The sequence below is a fragment of the Chionomys nivalis genome, chromosome 6 (assembly GCF_950005125.1).
Source record: "Chionomys nivalis chromosome 6, mChiNiv1.1, whole genome shotgun sequence".
Classification (NCBI taxonomy): domain Eukaryota; kingdom Metazoa; phylum Chordata; class Mammalia; order Rodentia; family Cricetidae; genus Chionomys; species Chionomys nivalis.
The window spans coordinates 34,256,092-34,271,016 of NC_080091.1; the positions used below are offsets into that span (position 1 = coordinate 34,256,092).

Below are 14,925 nucleotides of genomic sequence, written 5' to 3' on the forward strand. Positions count from 1 at the left end.
TTGTGACAAACCCTTGTCATATGGTCTGACCAGTCCTTGCCTTGGACTGTTAACCTGTGGTGGACACAGTGGCTTTGTCGGAAACTCATGTGCTGTCAGCAGCTCAAGGACACATCCGGAGACACAGCACTCGGTCACGTTAGGTAGCAGAGCCAGGGGGACAGAAAAGCCAGACCCGGTTTACTAGAGGGAGCTGTACAGTTTAAATTAGTGTGTGCTCGTTACATGATCTCTCGGGGAAATGTGAAATAGAACTAAGTGGTGTAACTTTCATTCCTTTTTCCTCCTTTAGCCCCTCTTTCCCTTCCTCCCTCCCTCCCCTCCCCTCCCTCCCTCTCTCCTTTCTTCTCTTCCTTTTTCCCTCCCTCCTTCTTTCCCTTCCTCCCTCCCTCTCTCCCTCCCTCCCTCCCTACCTCCCTCCCTCTCTCCCTCCCTTCCTTCCCTCCTTTCTTCCCTTCCTTCCTCTCTCCCTCCTTCCTTCCATTCCTTTCTTCCTCCTTCCCTCCCTTCTTTTTTTCCTCTCAGAAGGGTGGTTCTACTATGCTTTTCCCACTGCTCCTAAAGAGAGCAGTCAGAAAGTTAAAAACCCCTTTATGGGGACAACCCAGAAGAGCACCTTTAGGCAATTTCAAAACATTGTTTACATAAAGACCAGATGTGTTTGTGACAACGGAGGCTAGTGACCATCCAGGGGATTTACCCATGCTGGTTTGTTCTTATATACAATCTGTCTCCCAACCCAAACTCTCCAGAGCAAAGCAGTTCGTCTGCGTCTTAATGAGGGCAGGGTCAGAGAGTGGGGTATGCTGCTGAAACGATAGGGAACTCAGCACCAAGTTAAGACCCTGGGGTATCTGAAGCTGGCATGTGCTTTCCACCCTCGCGATTCTGGGTGTGTGCTGGGCCATCACTGCTTCTCTGAGCTTTGTCACTAAGACATAGAGTGTTTCTGTGGCTATCTCCTCCCTCAGGGAAACAAGGGGGCCCATGAGAGCTTTTTCAGCCTTGAAACCCTTATGGATGCAGACAGCTGTGGGGCATCACATGGACTCAGCACCTGGCCCGTGGGTAGGGACAGAGCTGAGGCTGTGGTACACACACCCACCATCCAGGCTCACTTGGGGACGGCATCTATGACAAGAGAGACCAAGATCCCTCAAGACAGGTCTTCCTAGGACTTCAGAGAGCAAGACGGTAAGATGGGAGATGGTAGAGACTAGGGGGCTCACCTGCTCTGTATAGAACACAGCTGGGCTAATCTGCCACAGGTGTCAGCTCTGCGTGGTGCTGGAGAGCGCTATCTTGCTGGTGGGGCTCTGGAGGTGTAGCCCTCTAGGGGTATAAGTTATCATTAATGTGCTGTAAGTCTCAAAGTATGCCTGACTTGGAACCAGCAATCCTACTTGCTGGAATGTGCCATGGATAGAGCTGCCTCTTAGCTCTGTGGTGTGTTATTTTTAAGTGCCCAACTAGATGGCATGCACAGCTGGAAAAAACACAGACGGAGAAAATTAGGATACATCTAAAGAAGGAATACTTTGTAGTAATTTGTGTGTGAATGTGCGGGCAGGTACATATTTGTTCCTGTACATACGCACATGTAGATAAACTGTACACTATAGACAGGATCCTTATATGTCAATTGAGAAAAGTTGTAGAACAGACATATAATGTGCTACCATATAAAAAGTAGATATCTAATCACATATTCTAAAAGAGATTCAAGCCCAGATCTCAGCACCAGGGAGTTCCAGGTTAGCCAAGGCTACATAGTGAGACACTGTTTAAAAAACAAATAAACAAAAAACCTAAACAATAAAAAAGATAGCTTAATCAAAAGAGTAATATCTAGGGTACTGGGAGGCAGGAGGTAAACTAAAAAGAGTTGGTTAGGCCCAGGGACACACACCTGTTGTCTTAGCTTCTTAGAGACTAAAGGGTGAGTTGATCTTAGGGGTTCAAGGCGAGTCTGGGAAACATTAAAACCACCTTCTATTTCTGTCCCCCTCTGGCTCCACCGTGCTGAGACTTACTAGCATTCCTGCCCATTTTGAAGACCCGCGCATCTTACTTTCATGCAAAGTCCCTCTCCAGGATGTTATAATCCCTTTGGAAGCTCAGTGCGGGTGCAGGCTGGGACTGACTCAGTTGCCATCCTGGCTCCACCCAGTGTCTTTAGAAACCTGTTTATGACAGCCAGGCTGATCATCAATTTAACCAGGGATTTGGCTGGCCCAGTGCTCTGGGCTCTAGCAACTCAAATCTGAGAGCCACTGAAGGAAGGAATCCTGTGCCACAGACCTGCTTAAGATTCTAGTGCTTTCCAGGACCCAGTGGCAGGTAGTGGCACTCGCCTTTAATCCTAGCACTCGGGAGGAAGAGGCAGGTGGACTCTCTGTGAGAGCGAGGCCAACTTGGTCTAGGACAGGCTCCAAAGCTACAAAGAAACCCTGTTTCGAAAAACCAAAAAAAAGAAAGAAAGAAAGAAAGAAAGAAAGAAAGAAAGAAAGAAAGAAAAGAAAAAGGAAGAAAGGAAGGAAGGAAGGAAGGAAGGAAGGAAGGAAGGAAGGAAGGAAGGAAGGAAGAAAAAAAACAGTGGCAGTGGTGCTCAGTGTGTCTGAATGCAGAAGTACCTTTGATTAGGTGACTGGACAGTCCTTTGTGTTGCGAGAATACAACGCATTCTAAACTGCGTGTGGGGAGAAACCATCCAGGTGAACACCCTCAGGTGATGAGCACGCCCCGCCCCCAACCCTGCCACGTGCTCACGTGCTCATCAGTTGCGCTCGCTTGCACCTGTCCATGCCTGAGGGGGACCTGTAGCCGGGAGTATTTCCAAGCACTGTTGTTCTGAGGGCCAGGCGCTGTAACTGCCCGAGGACACCCTTTTCAGAGGGAAGACGGGATGGAGTTGGACACAGCACAGGTAGGTATAGAGAGGGGTGTATCTGGGAGTAGGAAGGAGTAGTGCGTGGTGTGTGGGGGAGAATTCTGGCAGAATGTAGAATTCTGGCAGAAAGTAGTCCTGCAGTTTGCTTAGGCTGCCTGCCGGTTAGGACCCAAGGAGTTCCTAGCCTGTGAGAAACTGTCGTAGACCCTGGATGTGCTGTGTGTTAGATGGGTCATGGCTCAGTGGCCTGGCGCCCAGGTACCACACACCTTAGGCAGCTCTGGACTTCTTGCTAGTTCTTCCTAGCTAGGGTCAGACCAGAGTTTTCCCAGCCTGATGCCGAAAACTCAGGAACATCCCTGACCTCTATGTAGTAGAGAATCTGGGTTCCTAAATTATATAGCATTGCTCCGCCTCAAGGAGTGTCAAAGTTATTTTCTAATATATATATATATATATATATATATATATATATATATATATATATATATATATATATATGAAAAACAAAATAAAATTATAACATTTACTTTTGGAATATTTCAGTACCCCTACCCCGAAATAGCAATGGCTTCCTTAACAGTTTGGGGCTGACCTGCAGTGGACATTGCTACCCTCCTTGCTTCAAAAAGCAAGAAGGACAACGGGCACAACTCTCAAAGTGACCTCAGTCGGTGCATGGTTGTGCTGCCTACTTGAATTTGTCTAAAGCCCTAAGAAATATAGAAAACACAAACCAATAGAGCACGAGTTGCTGCCCGGTGATTTCACGAGGTTGGCACGGGAAGGAAGCTCGCTCAGTGGTGGGTGAACACAGATGTGTTTAATTCCAGGTGATCAATTCCACGACCCTCCTCAGATTCCAGCATCCACTGACGTTCAGGTTCCTCACATCAAACACGACAGTGTCTGTGCAGAACCTAGGCACACCTTGCTTTCTCATAACATAGCACGATTCAGTGTGGAATTTACGGCTGGGCTGTGTTGTGTTTGGAATAACCATGAGCAAAACCCCGTATGTTCTCATGCATGCTGCTGCTACTTTGAAAATTGCCAAAATCAGACTTTTTTTTTCTTGAGCATTTTCCACCTGTGCTCAGTTAAATCCACTGATGCAGGGCCTGCGATATGAAAGCTTTTTGCTCCCATCATTGGTCTCTAAGACAAGGAGTATGCATGCAGGAGCATTGTTGGTTTAATCTAGGCTTTATCTTGGAGGAGAAATGTCATCAAGATGTCCCATCAAGCCGGGCAGTGGTGGCACATGCCTTTAATCCCAGCACTTGGGAGGCAGAGGCCGGCGGATGGGAGTTCGAGGCCAGCCTGGTCTACAAGAGCTAGTTCCAGGACAGGCACCAAAGCTACAGAGAAACCCTGTCTCGAAAAACCAAAAAAAAAAAAAAAAAGATGTTCCATCAGCTACAGCAGTGGATCTTGGTCTTCCTAATGCTGTGACCCTTCAACACAGTTCCTCATGTTGTGGTGACCCCCCCAACCAGACAATTATTTCTGTTGCTACGTTCTAACAGTAATTTTGCTATGGTTATGGATCATACTCTAAGCATGTGTTTCCTGAGTCTTGGGCTGCTGTGAAAGGGTCATTTGATTCAAAATTATGGAGAACCTCTGAACTAGAGCCACCTGCCCAGCTGGCTTCATCGTTTGCCAAAACATACTGTCTTTTTAATTCTTCCTGTGCCCCGAGTCTGTGACATGTTTCACTGGTGACATTTAGCTGTTTTCCCCACGGGAAGGCAGTTTCCTGGGACATTCTCTGTGCTTCAGTCCTGTCCTTGAGAGCCCATCTCCAGCTGCGGCTCACTGCGCTCTCATTAACTATCCATGGACAGGGACAGGGGAGTGGAAATGTCCCATCACGCATGCGGTTTGATCTCCAGCCACGGGCACAGACCCTTGGTGTTTAATGTTTCCTTCTCTGTGGCCTCCGGATAGGTGTCTCTGGGCGGTTGTGCTTGGATAAGAGTGTACTATGTCTTCACGAAGCATGCTGCAACTGTCTAGGACCCATATTGTGTTCTTTGTCTCTAGGCTCCGGAGTTAAGCTCCTATCTAGCAACAAACAGGCCAGGCTGGAAGAACCCTGTCATGCACAACACTCCTCAGATGCCTATGGGCTGGAGCCCAAGGCCCCCAGGGAGGAACTTCCAACACCACTGGTCCTTGACATCTGAAGACTCTGACGAGGATCCTGGGTCCCAACTGGCAGGGTCCAGTCCCATAGCCACCTTCAGAAAAAAGAGGCTTTCAACTGTCGAGGACCTGGAGAATTCCAGTGAGCAGGCAGAGCCCCATCCGGACCCGTTAGCTGCAGAGGAAGAACCATGCATGTCAGCCTGGTTGAACAAGGAGCAGTGTCAGAAGACAGAGGACCTGCAGGACATGAGCTGGCCGAGGAACCCGAGGATGCCTGGAATTCCACACAGCCTCTGGCAGAGAAGACGAGACCCAAAGAAGCGGGCAGCTGCAGTAGGTCTCCTGCCTCTCACCCCATCCCTGTCGCTAGGGACTCTAGATCCCTGTGTGCTTCCCAGCTCTGGTATGGAGCGGGGCATTTATCCTCCATCACTCAGGTTCCTCTGGCCCCAAGCATGGGGCTGTGCACAGTGTACCCACCTCTGCACATGAGGTCACACGGCCTTCCAGCTTTCTGACACCTGATGCTCAGATATCTCAAGACAGCTTTTTGTTCAGAAGGGAGGCTTTGCCTGAGGACACCATGACTTCCCAGTGCTGGTCTCTGCAAACCTAGTCCCCAGAGCAGGCTCTGGCTGTTCTTTGTCCCAGGTCTCTAACTCAAGAGCATCTAGGTGCTATGAGTGTCTGTCTCCAGTACTGAGGGTGCAGTAGAGAAGCTGTTGACAGGAACTGTCCATCTAGGCTCTTTACTGCACTTTGATCTGTGCCTAGAACACAGCAGGATGCTGGTACTGCCTGGGAGGGTCCTGAGTTCTCTGGGCCTGGCTGAGCTGCCTCAATCCCTTCCCTTGCCACAGTACTGGGACAGAGATGGCTCAGTCTCACATAGCAGGAGCACAAGCCACACCTGACCCCTGCTCTGAGGTGCTGCTGCCTCTCTGGATGCCAGGGCCAGTCTTTACCAGAGCCCTGGTGATTAAGTGACCACCAGAAAGCATCCTGGCAAGAGTAGAGGCCAAAGCAGACAGAGCATTAAGAACATGTATCTTTAGGCCAGGTGTGGGGGAAGCTGTAACCACAACAGTTCAAGTCAGAGGGAGGAGGCCAGCCGAGGCTACATCAGGGAGACCATCTCAGCAAACACATGCTATCTGCCAGTTTCCAGCTCCTGTCCACAGATCCCACTTCTAAACTCTCACATCTATGAACTGACCACTGGAAGCCTGCAGTATTATGAGAGGGCTGTATAGGGAAGCTCTGGAGGAATTTTCTTCCAACTCATTTCTCCCCTGTATCCCACCTAAGCATGCTAACCTCTAGAGTAGCAATATCACTATAGCCAGCCACTTTCAAGGGCCTCTGCCTTCTACCCACCATCTGCAGATTTTAGACTATCACTCTGATAAACTTCAGGTGCAGACCTCCTCTGAGACTGAAAGCCTAGGTCTGGGATCTCTACTTGGGGGAACACACAGAAGACAGGGAGGGAGAGCCCTGTGGGTTTGGCTGCTGTCTTAGACCTGGGCAAGGGTCCCAGGCCTGCTGGTACTTTTTTTCTCAAGTGCATTGTGCATGTTGGTTACCAACAATGACAGCAGATTGTTGTCTTTCTTCTACACAGATGCAACGCTTGCAGCAATGGGAGGCTCAGATGCTTCTGGAAATTGAAGAGGCGGTCCATCATGAACTTACCATCCAAGAGGGGATCCTTAGCACGGAGTTCCCTGACCAAAGCCAGAGACCACTTAGTTTTGGCACAGTCAGTGTAGAAGCCCAGGACCCTGATACCTTGGAATAATTTGATCATTTATACCACACGCTACAGCTGGCCCAGGTGGGTAAGGTGGGAACAGACCTTGTTACCCAAATTGTAAGGTGGGGAAGAATTGCCTAGGCCTGGGGGAAGTTGAAGGGCATATCAAGGGACAGAGTTGGTAGTTTGAAAGAGAATGAGCTTCTTCATGTTCTTGAAAAGATCACTGGGCTTGATTGAACCCTGTGCCCTCTAGTGCCTGGCTGTGACCTCAGGGACAATTGCTCTGCTCCTCTGACCCTTGTTTTCCTTATCTGAAAACTGACAAAAACGTTATCAGGTGCAATACAAAGCATATGGACTCAGCTGCGGCTGGCCTGGCTCCCTCTGCCCTGGGAGAGCCCTGTGCACTGGGGACTTCCTGATACTCTGGGCTGAGTTCACTCAGGCTTCAGTGAGGCGGGACCAGAAGGAAATGGGCCATGGAATTCTGAAATACTAGGCCAAGTGTAAGTGTGGTTGGCCTCAAGTTCTGACCTTGCCCTGGGAATTCAGCTAAGCCCAATGGTAGAGAAGACAGGAAGACAGAGGGCAAGGTCATCTTGTGGGTGGGATCAGGGATGTGCCAATAGAGAAAGGGGGTTTGTGTGTGTCCCCTGAGGATGGAAGAAACAGGGAAAGAGTACAGTTTAGGATTTGGGTTTTAGTTTCCTCAGAAATGGATGGGATTGATTTCCCACTGGTCTTCGGGGGAGCATGGTTAGAAAGGTTCAATTTCTAGACACCTGGAGAGCTGCAGCTGCCACTCAAGGCCATGCTGTGGGCGGGGCCAGGGGAATAGAGCCATCCCTGTGGTAGCCTGGGTAGTTGCTTCCCTTGCCCAGTTTCTCCCCATGTCCTAGCTGATGGGTGCACTTCCAGATGATGTAAGGAGGAGACATTAGATGGCCGCCCCTGGAGCTCCAGTTAACACCAGACTGCCTCCAAGTACTCTCAGGTCGGCCTCTTCATGAAGGCATGCTGTGGCCACTTAAACGTAGAGATCAATTTTACTCTTGGATGTTTGCTGTTTCCTTGCTAAAAACAGGCGTGTTTCTAGTCCTAGTGCAGTCTGCTCTGCTTCCCTCCTGTCTTGTCCACAGTGGCTGCAGATAAACAGTTAACACGATAGTGAAATCTTTTAAAAGGAGAAAGCGATGGTACAAAAGTAGGGTCAAGGTGTCTGTGGAGTCCAGGGCCTTCCGCTTGCAGCCACAAGTAACAGGTTGCATTGTCTGCTTTCAGGAGGAGGCCAGTCGCTGCAGCTGTGGCAGGAACTTCAGATTCCATGTGATGTTCTCTGAGTTGTAATTTATTTTATATTTAAACATCTGCATATTTTCGAGCCACTTCCTATTAAAATAATTCTCTATTTTCGTTTGTGTAATTATCTGGTTATGAAAATCAGTCTTGAGGGTGTCAGGGCTATATTAATGTTTTCAAATAGGACAGAATACTCTTTTTAGACCTGATGAGAACTGTGTAACATAGAGATGGAGATGAACGCATCAGAGAAAAGTCCTTCCAATGTGCTTGAATGCAAATTAATTCCTATGTGTAGCCAAGAGAATTCTATTTCAACCTCACTTCTCAAAGACTGAAATTCAAACACAGAATGAGTTCAGGGAAGCAGCTTGGGGCAATGTGTTCTTAAAAGAAAGAATTGCAGGCCTTGGAGGAAGGACTTAGATAATTTCTGGACATTTATGTTGGTTTTCTGGATTACTGTGTATTTGCCTGGTTTAGAGTATACTTTACACTTAACAGACACTCAGCTGAAGGCATTAGAATGTCATTCTTGGGGCTGGCAAGATGGCTCGGTGAGGTAAGGGTGCTTGCTGCCACGTCTGCCAGCCTGAGTTTGGTCCCTGGAGTCCACACAGTAGGAGAGAACTGACTCTTACACACTGTCCTCTGACCTAAAACACCCGCTCGTGTTCTCACATATAAACAAAACAAAATGTAAAAAAAATATTTAAAACTTGCCATTTGGGAGGACGCTTCACCAACCGGGCAGTTTAAGTCGTCCACACTCATCTGCAGCAAGATACTGATGGGCAATTCAGATAATGCAAGGTCCCTTTTGGACTCTGATACTTTCTGGGTCGCAAGGAGGCCTTGGCTTGAGAGAAATAGACCAGAGACAGGCCACTCCCAGACTGCAGTAGCAAGGTGCCCCTAGAGCAGGCTGTTCAAACAACAGGATTCCCCAGTCAACAATCCCGTGATAACTGATGAGTTGTGGTCCTTGGTGATGTGATCAACAATGGTTGCTTAGAGATAAGCATGGATAATTTGAGTATGCAGGACCATGTTTTGCAAAACAGCAGTCCTAAAACTTACAAGAAAAAGAAATAGTCTGCTCCCTGGCAGCTCCAATTTGCAAAGTCCTCAGTCTCTGAGAGGGTTTTCCCTCTAGCTAATCACTTGCAGTTATACTTGTCTGCACACGGTGCCTCAACACTGGCACCCATTTCTCATGGAGTACGGTTAAGGAACAAATTTCCAATCCTATGACATGCCTGTCTTGGGTTTGAGTTCCCTCATGAAAGGACATCTTTGTTCTGACTAGAAATCATGGGTCGGCATAGGGCTTCCTGCTGCATTGCCATTTCCCACGGCTGCAGGATGAGTGACCTGGAGCCAGAGACTCACAAGCACGCCCCTTTACCATGGCCCTGCTCTGGGGTCCCAGACTGAGACTGAGGTCACTTCTTACCTGCAATGACTGGACAGAAATCTACCCCAAAGTTTGTTCAAATTGGCTGATTCCGTTCCCATGAATTACCAATAACTGGCTGGGGTCTTTCTGTTGTACTCAGAATTGTGGGTAGACAAAGGAAAGTGCCTTTGTTATGGGCAGCTCCAAAACAGGGACTATTGCTCCAGGCTCTAGAAGTCATAGGCCATTTTTCGGCCATTTTTCATGCCCTGGGGTTATAGGCTTATTGCTATGGCTGTTGTCATCAGCATTGGCCGGCAGTGGCAGCCGCAGGAGTGCCCACTAGTCTGACAGCTTTCCAGCAGGACTTGACAGGAACAAGCATAACTTTCTGAGCTCTGTGGGTGGTGGAGTGAAGACAGTCTTGCTCTCTGGGGCTGATAATCCCATTTTCAAACAGCTGGGATATCAGGGCAGAGTAACAATTTAGAATTAGGTCCTCAAAGTCTATCCAAGAGAATCTAAAATTTAAAAGATGTCCTATTTTCAAAACCACCTACATGAACATTGAGAGTGATGTAACCGTTCCGCAGTACTGAAGGCCAACTTAGCCCTTGATAAGGGAGGGCAAGGCCTTCCAATCTGCTCCCCTGTAGTCACAGGTCTGAGGTTTTGTTCCCTTGTTGGGAGCATCAAAAGAGAGATGCTCTGCTCCAAGATGCTGACCGTCTTCCTCTTCCTAGTCATGCAGCTAGCTACTCTTCTGAGTCAGTGGTTCTCAACCTTCCTAATGCTGCGACTCCTTCACGCAGTTCCTCGTGTTGTGATGACCTGCCCCCCAACAATGAAATGATTTCCGTTACTGTTTCATAACAGTAATTCTGCTGTTGTGAATAGTAATGTAAATATTTTTGGAGTTAGGGCCTTGTCAAAGTGGTCATGGCCCTCAGGTTGAGAACCGCTGCTTTAAGTCATGAATGACTGTCATCCTTCAGATCCCTTCAGCTTCTGCTACCAACCAGACAGTTTTCTGCTCTCAGGAAACATGGGATGCCCGTGTATCAGATCATAAAACCCTTGGCACAATGAGGAGTGATACATCATACCATTACAAGTGATGACAATAAGATCTTGGTGGAGGGACATCTTAGAATTTCCCAGCTGTGCACCATCATCAACAGCACAGTGAAGGGCTGGAAGGGGTTGGGGAACCACTAGGATTGGGAGGATAGTTAGTCATTGCTAAAATCCTGGATTGGTTTTACCATACCAAAAGAATCAACACCCTGTGGTCCCTGTGACATTTTACGGAGTGAAGACTCTCTGTGCAGAATGTAGTGTGATCTCATTGCATATTTACTAATGATGCATTGGTTATCTTTCCAAAAACATCCTGGTAAGGGTGGATATGGCATGATATTGCTTTCAATTTGTGTTCCTTTAGTTAGTAATTCAACCAATGACCATGTTTCTGCTAGGGTGTATTTCTTAATTTCAGACTTTCCACAATTCCATATATGACTTTTTAAAATCTATTGGAATAGTCATCCATAACTTAAAAAAAAACCCTTTTACTAAAACATGATTTTTTTTTTTACCTTAAAGAGGCAGTCTTTAACAGAGAAAAACTGTACATCATATATATTGATAGTTAATTCTGGGTCATTTTGATTAAGCCACCCTCTGGCTGTCTGTCCAGACTCCATGGAGTTGTTGACATGAAGGTACTTTAACATGGGACTGCCATTTGTAAAAGACTTAGAGAAAAGCAGGTGACCTACCATGCCGAGGGTGGCCTCTTGCCTTCAGGTGCAAGCTGGAAACTAAGCTCCTCCTCAGTCTCCTGGCAGGCTTCAGACATGCCAGCCCCCGCCCCTCAAGTCATGTGAGCCAGTTCCTTAAGCTGTTGTTTATGCTCTCCTTGACACCAAAGTGCACACTCACACCCTCCTGCCCTCCCTCTTTGTTCCTCGACCACTCCAGAGAACTTTAAAACAGCATACAAAGGAAACACAACTTGAAAGAAACGCCTCCGTGACCATGTGCCTGTGGACACGTAACCCGCGATGGGTTCATTTCTCACTCTTGAAAGAAACCTATCACCACTTTAGTGCTGTGCTCAGGTTATTGGTTTTTGTTTGCTTGCTTGCTTAGTTGATTTTTTTTTTTTTTTTTTTTTTTTTTTTTTTTTTTTTTTTTTTTTTGGTTTTTCGAGACAGGGTTTCTCTGTGGTTTTTTGGAGCCTGTCCTGGAACTAGCTCTTGTAGACCAGGCTGGTCTCGAACTCACAGAGATCCGCCTGCCTCTGCCTCCCAAGTGCTGGGATTAAAGGCGTGCGCCACCACCGCCCCTTGGTTGATTTTTTTTTTATTATTTTTTATCTTCTAAGAAGGGACAATGAAAGCAGCAGATATATAGTAGTAGTCAGGGACAGAATACTTGCCTAACATGTACAGAGATGATGGAGACATTGCAGAGAAAAAAACGGAAAAAAAAAATACTGAGTCCTTTGCTAGAGGAAGTTCTGAAAAATTCAAGATGTAATGTTACTGACAGACTAAGCCTGGAGAATCCATATTAACATTTAAATATTATCAGAGAACTATCTGAGGTTCACAGAGGTCTATGACTAACATCCAGGCAAGAAAAGTGAAGGGGTGGTGGTGTAAAAACAAACATGACTTTATGTAACATTTTGAATACTAATGCCCCATGCCCACGAATGAACATGAAAGGAGTCAGGAATGGCTCCAAAACATTTGTCTTTCAGTGAGACGGGCCAGAGTTTAGTCAAGCAAATTTTCTCTTTTATTTTTGTTAAATAAGACTCCAGAGAGTATAGTGCAAACACTCAGTAGAAAAGTTGCGATTAAGAAATGTACATTCACATTAACATTTCAGTTCATTCACGTTTTAAATAAAAATAGGACAAATTATTCAATTACTTGTCTCCGTTTAACAATCTTGAAAAAGACTGGAAGGTGCTCTACAGAGTTGACATAAAAATAGACCCGTATTGATTATACAAATCTATTGTGAGAGGTTACCCAGTGATATTGAGTTATTGTGACTATAATCATCGCGTTCTCTCAGCTACGGACGCATCTGGTGAGTTTGTGTGGGAGAAAATGCCCCCTTTGTCCATGCACCCTCCATCCCACTAAGGGACTCGAAGCTTTCTTGATAAACACAGGACACAGGTGCTTACATGCCTTTTTTTTTTTAAGTAAGGACATACAGAAGTGGATTTTTGGGCTTATACTTGAAATCAAGATGTAATTACTGCTAAGATATGATCATAATGACATGCCCATTTGTGCAAACTGGTGAGCAATCAGCTTAAGTGAGAGGATGGTGGGAAAGGGAGCATGGGCTGATGGGAGAGGGTGGACAGTAAATGCCGGAGTCACATGGGTTGTGGAACTGACTGGCAGAGGGGAACACTGTGTGCTCCCAACAAGCAGTAGAGATGACCTGAAGACAAGCCCAAGCCATCCATTCTTTCGGGCATGCGACATAATGTCAAATTGAAACTAAGGTGCATACAATTAGGAATTTCATGGCATGCAATTCCAAAGTGCAAGTGGCTTTCATATACTCAATTTTAACAGAGGTGAAGGCAACAGAACAAGCCCCTCCTCCCCAGGCGTGTGCTCCTGGTGGCCAGTTGTGCCCACACTGCCAGTGGTGTGTGCAAGAGATGCCGGGGGCTTCCTTGGGGTCCCCACAGGATGGGAACAGTCTCCTGAGACTTGTGCTTCAGGGGCCTGGGACCTGGGGCCGGGTGGAGGCTGCTGGTGGGAGGTAAGAGACAAGTTCTGGCTGCTGTCAGGCCCACTTCCCACTGCAGTGCCACAGGGGACGGCGGCATCACCCACAGGCAGATGGAATGGCCTGCAACTGTCCTTGCCTAAGAGATTTCTGGAGCCAGTCTCAGAGAGCATCTCCACCGAAACGCTCATTCTCAGAATGCGGCTGGATGTGTTTGGAAACTGATGTATCTGAAGTAACCTGGCATGGGCAGGTCACACTTAGAAGGCATGTGGGGCTTCGGTACTTGAGGGACTGACATACCTCTTGCCATCCATCATAGTCCCTTCACCACTTTCTTTACAAGCCTGGGAAACCCTCTCTCAGCGTCCCTTTAATCCCTAGGCAAGCATCCTCATAGCCGTGCCTGCCGGCAGCATGGGACAGAAATGGCTGTGGAGCGTTGAAGGTAAGAGGTGTAACTGGAGCCGGGCTGGCTGTGTGGAGGAGCAACACAGGAGTGGGGCTTGGGCTCTGCAGGAAAGAGTGTTCCGAGAAGACAGTTTGTGTTTCAGAAAGTTTTAGAATTTCAAGGGCTACAAAACAAGGTTCGCTCAAGCAAGGCATCTAACTTCTTACTGGGTGTCTGTAACCTTGGAGGAATGCAACCGATGTGAAAGGAACGGAATGGCTCTAATTTAGCAACAAGAAGCCGGGGACTACAGAACCAAACAGCATTCGGCCACAAGGGACCAGCCTCCACGAGGTGCCCTGCACCCCGGTAAGCATTGTGGTACGGTCAGTCAAATCAACAGCAACCCAGTTCTTACAGATTTCAGTTTGCTTAGCAGAAACCCTAACTGTAAGAGGAAACACACAGGCTGGCCAGAACAGATGAGGAATTGAGGCGTGGCCCCTCCCTCTCTGCACGCAGCCTCAGAACAACAGGCATTGGGGATTACCCTACTAGCTCTTTCCACAGGCCGTTCATGAATGAAAAGCCCACAGAAGGTGTCCAGGAATTGCCAAACTAGACAGGAGTACTAGTAATGAGTGTTCGAGCGTCAGATGAAAGCTCCCCCCCCACAAAGATGGTAACTAATGGAAAGACGATGCAAGGATGATCACCCTCCCTGTGGTTGACCGTGGACTTCGCAGGTCTACTAACATGCTGAAGAAAGCACAGTACATTCGTTAGATTTTAAAGGACCCAACCCTTGTCAGGACAGGATGTGGCACAACTCTGGTCAATTTTCTGAGTTTTAAGACATTTTTTTTTCCAGCCACTTCTGAACAACAGCCCAAGATAGCCTCCTGAGTCTTGTTCTTCCCACTGTACAAGCCAGACAGGCAGCAGCTGGCACAACAGGTGGTGGACGTGGCCCCCATGTCAGCTCCTATAACTTGAGGGAAGGACTCATGTACCACTTTGTTCCTCCCTCAGAGTTCTGATGGACACTCCCCCTGGCATCTCTCGGCACAGTATCCCGCATGGGCCCTAACCCTCAAACCAGCAAGACAAAAGAAATGGGAGCAACAGATTGCCTCAATGCACTCGGGCCTGAAGCTGCTATTACAGAAGAGAGTGAGCGGTCCTTATTGCACTAGTTCAGGGACACATGCCCATCCTATATCTCCCCCAAGGAGGGGGGTTGGCAGGTGCTGCCGTGGTTT

The 14,925-nt window shown here is 47.6% G+C and overlaps 1 protein-coding gene across 1 annotated transcript; it reads left to right on the forward strand.

The window, feature by feature from the left end:
- The first annotated feature begins 2,654 nt into the window (after nt 1–2,654).
- On the forward strand, nt 2,655–8,168 carry Ccdc201 (coiled-coil domain containing 201). The gene is made up of 4 exons (XM_057771390.1): nt 2,655–2,926; nt 4,940–5,377; nt 6,669–6,881; nt 8,085–8,168. The coding sequence occupies exons 1-3, from the start codon at nt 2,906–2,908 to the stop codon at nt 6,843–6,845; spliced, it is 636 nt and encodes a 211-aa protein (XP_057627373.1). The 5' UTR covers nt 2,655–2,905; the 3' UTR covers nt 6,846–6,881; nt 8,085–8,168.
- The last annotated feature ends 6,757 nt before the right edge of the window (nt 8,169–14,925 follow it).

What these genes read in the sequence shown, in the direction of transcription:
- Ccdc201 (XM_057771390.1), top strand. Translation starts at nt 2,906, where the DNA reads ATGGAGTTGGACACAGCACAG. An exon ending in TGGAGTTGGACACAGCACAG is followed by an intron (nt 2,927 to 4,939) that starts GTAGGTATAGAG and finishes CTTTGTCTCTAG; the next exon opens with GCTCCGGAGTTAAGCTCCTA. An exon ending in CAAAGAAGCGGGCAGCTGCA is followed by an intron (nt 5,378 to 6,668) that starts GTAGGTCTCCTG and finishes TCTTCTACACAG; the next exon opens with ATGCAACGCTTGCAGCAATG.